The 8,258-nt window shown below is 33.4% G+C and overlaps 1 protein-coding gene across 1 annotated transcript in view; it reads left to right on the forward strand.

Moving 5' to 3' along the window:
• LOC112515207 (flavonol synthase/flavanone 3-hydroxylase-like) overlaps nt 1–7,838 on the forward strand; it is a 12,031-nt gene extending 4,193 nt beyond the window's left edge. The window contains exons 3-4 of the mRNA XM_025121878.1: nt 2,193–2,234; nt 7,636–7,838. Coding sequence (XP_024977646.1) covers nt 2,193–2,234; nt 7,636–7,838 — 245 coding nt within the window. The remainder of the gene's footprint in view (nt 1–2,192; nt 2,235–7,635) is intronic.
• The last annotated feature ends 420 nt before the right edge of the window (nt 7,839–8,258 follow it).

The raw sequence follows: 8,258 nt of genomic DNA on the forward strand, positions 1-8,258 counted from the left end.
TGTGGAATTTCAGGATCCACACCTTCCAGAAAGCGGGACATCCGGTTCTTCCAGAGACAAAAGTTGTCACGGACAAACCGGGGAGGTTTGGCAAGGGAGCCATTATCTTGTGTGTGTGTGTTTGTAATATGTAAAGCCATTTGAAAGCAATAAGTTATATAAGAAGAGATAAATTAATACAGAGAAATAACAAAACACAAGGAAAGAAAGAAAACAMTRCTCTSATACCACTTGTTGGTCCCGAAAGGGTCTACAAGATAAGAAACAGTTTGTAGAAGGGGGGATGAATACAAACACAAGGTTTAAATATATATTGATAGAGAAGATCAATACAGATTTTACAAGACTGTTTGCGGAAAGATAAGGTAAAKAAAAACCTATCTAAACAATCTTTGGTTACACACGAAGCTATAGCAAACACAGAAAAGAGAATGCTATATGAAAGATCCTTTACTTAAGCTAGAGGATGCTTGAAGTAAGAATTAGGTTGGAGAGTGATGCACGCACTCTGCATAGAGAAGAAACACTTCTATTTATACCCAATGCATTAAATGAACATTTAATGCAGTAAGGTAGGGTTTAGAGTGCGTGTCAAGCCTTAAGAGGAAGGCTTGTCCTTTGCTACAATGAATAGTACAAAAGCACTATTTTTGAGCATACATCCTTGCTTAAAGTTGGTGGACAAAGAGTCAACTAATCGGCTCCGTACCGTACTAACTTTTGCAACGGTATGGGTTTGTCCTTTGTGTGCATAAGGACAAGACAACAACAATCGTGCTAAGCAAGCTTCCTTTGATCGCTGAATGTTGGAATGACCTGGAGGTCTCATCATCATTCGCTGAAGCTAGAGCAGTCTTCACACATATGTAGACAGATTTATAATCACTGAATACCGCTTCAGATCACGTACTCGCCAGTCTCTAATCTTCAGTTTCAGTCTTCGACGTTCGCTGAAGGTTCTTTGGTGTGAGTGTTGTCTTCTTGAAGTATTGCTTTCTTTGATGAATTTACAAAGCAAGTTCTTCAGCGATCACTGAACATACTCAGTGATGATCGTTGGAACTGAAAATACAGAAACACAAATACAACATGAAAAGGAAAAAGGGATTATCATCAAATCACTGAGAGAGATGATCAACAGTTTGGCGTAAAAAGAATGAAGAAAAAAAGTAAAGAAACGAACCATTTTCAAGCTTTTTAAGCTTGAAAATGTGCAGGCCTTGACTGCTTTTCTTTTCTGTTTTGGCTGCTGCTGTTTCTTTGTTTTTGTTCCTGTTTTCGTTGTTGGGTCACGGACCGGGTTGGCCCGGCCCAAGACCCGCATCCGTTTACCTTTAAAAAGGAATGGGAATAAAGGCAATAAGGACGGGATTCAAACCCATGACCTCAGCCATGAAACCCTCGAGCACTAACCAGTGAGCTAACATCGAGTTTTGTTTATCTGATGCACTGATATTATTAATATTAGTTAAATGTTTATGTTTCAGAGATTAACATTTAAATCCCTGAAGTTCTAGAAAATATTTTTTTTATCCAATATAATTTTATGAGACTTTCATCAAGTCTATTATATTTCGTAAAATGCAATCTTTGACCCAATTTCGATTATTTATCTTGTTTAGTTACCAAAATGACCCTAGAAATGAAAAATCGGTATATTAGCAATATTTTGCGTATTTGCTTCCAAAATTTACCGAAATAGCCATATATCTTGGGGATTGGTCTATGAACTTTATTTTTATATTATTATTTTTATAAAATTACCAAAATGCCTCTAAAATTAAAGAATGTGTATTTTGAGCAATGCGTGACCATTTTGCTTTATAAAAATACCGTCAAGGTTGAAATTTACTACTTTAACTATGTAATTATTTTGGGATAATTAGAATGAATCATTTAAATTTTGTGATTATTAGAACGCTTTTAACTCGAAATATGTAATTATTAACATGTCTATCATATAATAGATAACTTAATAATCATGTTTATGATGTCATTTTAAGATATATAGCTAGACGATACACCTTATGTTGGAACTCACGTTCCTATAAGTTTAATTGATGTGAGGAACGTTCTTAAGCATAGTTGACCAAGGTTGATCCTAGTCGACGTAGTCGACCGTAAGTTGACTTGTATGTTAGCCTTTGGGCGAAATTAATCATTTATATGCTATTCGCTATTATAAATTGTAGGTTACCAGTCAACGACATTAGTTAAGCAACCTTCGTTGTCAGGTGAGTCTTCATGAGATTTCACTGGAATGCATAACTAAGTACAAATCATTTTTGCATGATATGAATTGTTGATGATGTGTACGTATACATGATATTTCAATTGCATACATGTTATGATATATTTTACATGTATGTTATTTTGTGAATGGTTGCATGCTATGTGTTTAATCAGTTTTCGAATAACTCTAGCATGCTATTCCATATTAAAGTTTTATGATTCAAGGGTGGGTATTTGACCAGTAAGTCACGACCAGTATAAAACACTACCCGGATAAGTGGGTGATCAATTACGATTGACCTATCAACCCAGGGCGTGTTTGTGACTAAATGACCCATACCTGACTAAACATTATGAGATCTCTTATTTCAGTGTTTTAAATATATATTTTCTTAAAGCTGTGACTTTTATTATAAAGCATGCATATATGCCATATATATATGTCAAGATATGATTTTACTCACGCAAACCATGAACTCACTGAGCTTTATAAGCTGACTATAATATGCATCTCAGGACCAGGTAGTTCGAGGTTGGATAAGGGCAAAGGACACGCTTAAAGAGTTGCTAATTATCATCTTGTTTTTAGTCTTTTGTCTAGCAGTGTTGTGTCAATCTTCTGTAACTTAACCTGGTATGAGGTGGGTTGAAACTTAAGTTAATTTTTGGTTGATTCAAAGACTTCCGTTGTAAACGGTTTAAACGGTATTATTTTAGCCGTCTTTTGGAGTATTTATTTAGGAATTTGTTTCAGATTACGTAACATTCTCAAAAAAAAAAAATTAGGGCGTTACATCACTTATGCCTTAACGGACTGATCATCATTTGGGAACAATGCGTCCTCGTGATGCGGTTTGGTCTTCGGACCCTTGACATGCTTTCGGGGCATTTTGACTTTCTTTTGGATTATCACTTAGCGTTATAAATTTCTTTTAAACTTGTTATCTCATATTCATTGTTTAGTTATTATTATATGTTCACTGAGCATTAAGCTCAGCCGGAATTTTCTTTTCCTCAGCAGGTACATGACTTAGCAGGGATTTTGGGGTGAGAGCTACGGAGATGACAATATTGAAGATAATCCATTACGTCATACTTTTGTTAACTTTTGATGACTAATGTAGACATACTGGTATTTTGGGATCGTATTTTGAGACATGTTATCTCCGTTTGTGGTTATATTATTATCTTTTGGTAAATTATTAGATGCTCAGTTTTATATAATGCTCGTTGATTTTTTTTAAAACCAATTGTGGCATCTCCCATCTTTTACCACGCAGGATGGGGGTGTTAGAAATTTCGATGTAATTTACTATTTAGTTAAAAACTAATTATATTTTTTTTGTCTATTAAGTTCCACATATTGAAATAAAGTTTTTATTGTGTTAGTTTCAATTTGGAAAAGGGAAACCGAAAAAGAAGGAAGCACGATCTTAATTTAGGATTTATCTTTTTATCATTCTATATTTTGTAATTGGGGTTTTGGTTTTTATGTCCCCTTTTAGTATTTTTATTATAATTAACGAAAATCATCGTAGGGATGAGACACCTACATTGACTAGGTTCCAAACCCTTTAAAAAAATCGCATGTTTCGTCGTTTCATTGGCTTAAAAAATATGCATCAGGTCATTTTTTAGCATTTTCACATAGGGCATTAAAAATTCTATGATTGACCATGCTTATATTTGTTGGTCTCAGACGAATCTACAAGAGTTTTAAAGGTAACAGTTTGTAGAATGGGAGGGGGTGAATACAAACATACAAATATTTTCACTTTTTAAGATCCTTTATTGATAAAGAAGATCAATACATAATTTACATATTGTTTGTGGAATAAAATAAGATACATAATTTATCTAAAACAATCTAGGAAACACATATGATACAGAAAGCAAGAAAGAAAAGATTGTCTAAAAGAAGAAGCAATAACTTCTCTAGAGGAAGAGCTTAGTTCGTGTTCTTCACTTGAAGTAAATGTAACTTCTGCAAGATTAAGAAGTCTATGCTTGTGAGGATGTATCTTCTTGGGTATTTTGAGATTTGAACACTCTTTGAAGAGGAGGGACTTCTTGGCTATTTATACCTATTGCATTAAATGCAAGTCAGATAGTACAAGACACGTGGCAAGCTAATAGAGGTGAGATTGTCCTTTATTTTCATATATACAAGCTTTTGGTCGTATATGAACAGTGGTCTTTCAAAAATTATGTAAGCACGTTTAGAGACAATAGGGTGATTCCGTACGAGTGTTTTACTTTGAGAGGTATGGGTTTGTCCTTTGTGTGTTAGGAGGATAAGACAAAAACTAATCTTGATCAACAAGATTCATTTGATTGCTGACACTAAAATAACTCTAAAGTTTCTTCAGTGTATGTTGAATCTTGAGTAGACTTCACACATTTGTAGGCAAGCTTGTTATCACTAAAACGGCATCATATCACGAACTGCTTGTCTCTAGGTTCAGATTTATCTTTCGATATTACCGAAGGTTCTTGTGGGTATGAGTTTTGTCTTTTTGAATAATATTTGTCTCTTGAGAATTACAATATTTGTTTAGCGATCATTAAACAGACTCAATGATGATAATTGAAACTGAATAGAGAGAACTAAATACTTTTCGTTAGATAAAAATGAAAATCATCAAATGACTAAGAGAGAATCAACAATATTTTAATGGAACATCTCTAAACCATGGGTTTTTGTTCCCACTTCTGCTCTTCAATCACCACCCAGAAATCATCCATCATCTCCCTTATTTCGTATTTTTCAAGCATATTATGTATTGCATTTTATTTATTTGTCTTAGATTTCTTTAATTTTATTATTAAATTGCCTTATTTACCCTAAATTTTAGGTTTGCTCTAAATTTATTTTATTTCATTATTTATTTGTCCTAAATTTTAGATCTGTTTTAAATTAATTTTGCACTAAACTTATATGTCATTTTTCACATGCTCAAAACCCTAATGTTATTTTAATCTGGTTAGTTAATTTATATTAAAATATGATATTTAATAGTAGAAGTCCTTGATGTATAAGGAAAAAAAATTAGAAACCTAGAAAAAGAAAGAAAAAAGGACAATCAAAATAAAATCCAAAAAATTAGAAAATCTTGAGAAATCAACCAAAAAACCAAAAAAGTTCCTTATAAATGACGTAATTCGGCTAAAGCCACATCGAGCAAGACAAATTGTCTTGCTACTTGTTCAAAATATAAAGTTCGCTTTCTTTTGAAAAAATATATTTTATTCACCAAATTGAAACAATTAACTTTTTATTGGGGTAAATCACGATGACTTCCCCCGCATCAACAGGATTTTACGACTCGTTGATTGACCTCAGATGTGCACTGCTGAACATAATTCCTAGGTCTGCCACTGAAGTGTGAAATAAAAACAACCTTCGCAAGAATTTGTGTATGTGTAATCTATATTGCAGCACATATACAATCCATCCTTTTTACTAAATCTGTTGTTAACCTTTCTAGCAAACTTACTATGAAGTTGTTTCTTTTTTGTTCCCGATATACCCATGTTAAGGTTCTGTTGAGGCATATTGGAGCCTTGACAACTATGTTAAAAAAGAATGTTTCGGGAAGTTAAGAAACAAATACAACAACTATATGTTTATTCTTGAAAGCCCTTCATTGTTGTTTATTTTGTGTTTTTTGTTTATATTTCAACATAATCATAAAAAATGGATCGAAGAATCCAAAGGTTAACAAAACAATCGTAGCCAAGTTAAAAGAATATCCAGATTAAGCAATATGATTGGACGATAGTGGCAAAGATTCTGAAACAAATTCCACATTTTTTGGAAATAAAAGTGACGTGAATATTGAAGGTAACAATATCCTTCCCTGCCATGCTTACCTTTTTCATGCTTATATTATTGTATACATTGTTTTGAACTAACAATTCAGTGAACCTTCACAACAAACACTATTATGTGATCCCATTCTTGTTTTAATTCAATATGAAACTACTAATATCTAATCATATTACCACTTTCGAAGGTCATGAGTTGGAAACAACAAAAAGAGCCTTGGTATATGAGGCTTGTGAGCTTTAACTAATATGAAAAAACTCATTTCTATTCATTATCTCTGTTATGCGATAGGGAAAAGCATGTAGAAGAATCTCTAAACTACTATAGATGTCGTATGGTAGTTGTAACTTTACCCCTCAGGAATTTTTTGGAGGAGCGTTGTTTTGTGTTGGTTAATGTTCCGTAAACTTTATAGGCACCTCTATCTATTTGACATTTTAGCGTAGGTAACCACTTTTTCAATAAGTCCTTATCCAGACGTTTTTATTTCATGCAATCCATATTATGTTTTCATCTCTACATACAGTGTAAGGGTGTGCATGTAATTAAAACTTCATGACATTATTGAGCAGAGAAAATTGTTGAGGCTCATAAGTACATTCCCAAGACCCCAACATTCATCTAAAAACGAAAAGAAAGTGAAGACAACAAATATTTCGAGTCAACATAGAGATGAGATAGTAGAGATGTTGAGAGCATGGATCTCTTTACTTCAATTGGTGATGGCAATTTGTGAACCGAAGCTAGAGCACATAAAGGTTAACAGTGCATTTGATGGATGGATGTTATGATGATATTTTTGGAGAAACTTGTCTATTAGATAATTGTTATGAGCCAATGATGCTACAATTTGTTTTCTAACGACTTGGAAACCTTCACATAAAGTATCATGTGAAGGTTTAGGTCTACTACTGACGTTCTTTCTATGAAGTTTTAGTATATTCGTTTGACGTTATGATGTTTTTAATCTTGATTACATCAATTTACGAAATGATACTAAATTTGTTGTATCAATTGTTTTTAACTTCAAATCCATTGATAGAACCTTTATAACAAACTTAATGTAAAGATAAAACAGTTTGTTTCGATAGTTTGTTTCCAATTTCAACTTTAAATAACTTGTATAACCCAATTACCAATGTAGTATCAATTATCTTAATGATACTAAATTTATTGTATGAAAAGTCTATTTAAATTGTTATTACCTAAAGATCAATTGAATGAACATTCACAACAAACTTAATTATATAAGCCAACACCACAAATTTTTTATTTTTTTCCATTTTTTTAAATATCATTAACATATAAACAACTAAAAATACCACAAAGTTTTTACAAAAGAATATGATGTAAAGTAAAGTTAACTAAAATACCATATTCCCATAAATATTTTGAGAATTTCTAGCATACATTATTGTTGCTGATTTTAGTGAAATCATTTGTACATTTTATTTAATTGGATTCACAATGATAATATGGGGTTGTTAGTTACGCTATAACACAGGCTAGCAGGTGTGGAGTGCACACTAATGTAAGCTAACCAGAATCTAGGATTGTTGTATGGTCTTGTGTAGGAAGGGTACAAGTGGCAGATGGCAGTGCATGGATCGTGCTCTTTTACACTAGAAAAGAGCATGGGTCGTGCTGCAGACAGAATGCTAAACATGGCCAATGCGTTTTAGCCTTCAGAATGGCACGGGCAATGTATTTTGGCATGGGTCGTGCGCTTTTGTTCTTTAGATTGGCATGGGCCGCTGCATTTTGTGGCAGAAAGTGATCAGCTCTTGTGTTCAACTCTATATAGTTGATGGTACACTAACAAGCTGATGGTTTCTTCATGTTTAGCTACCCGAGGGGTCTATTAGCTGAAGGTTCAGCTAGACGATGGCAACGTGTTCAATTCATTGAATGTTCAAACTAGCTAATGGTTCATTCATGCTCAGTGTAGGTAAAGGTTCACGAGTGTTCAGCTAGCTGATGGTTAACTCATGCTCAACATAGTTGAATGTTCATGAGTGTTCAGCGGTCTCTCGTTGAAGGTTCACAAGTGTTCATCATAGCTGAAGGTTCACAAGTGTTCAGCGATTTTACTAAAGGATTGCCTCATCTTGTCTAGCTGGTGATTACCCTCTAATTTATCCTTGCCTTATCCTAACCACTCCCTCCTAATTTCCATCAATCATTCCAATTTACTAAG

The sequence above is a fragment of the Cynara cardunculus genome (genome assembly GCF_001531365.2).
Source record: "Cynara cardunculus var. scolymus isolate 2C chromosome LG 7, CcrdV1, whole genome shotgun sequence".
Lineage (NCBI taxonomy): Eukaryota > Viridiplantae > Streptophyta > Magnoliopsida > Asterales > Asteraceae > Cynara > Cynara cardunculus.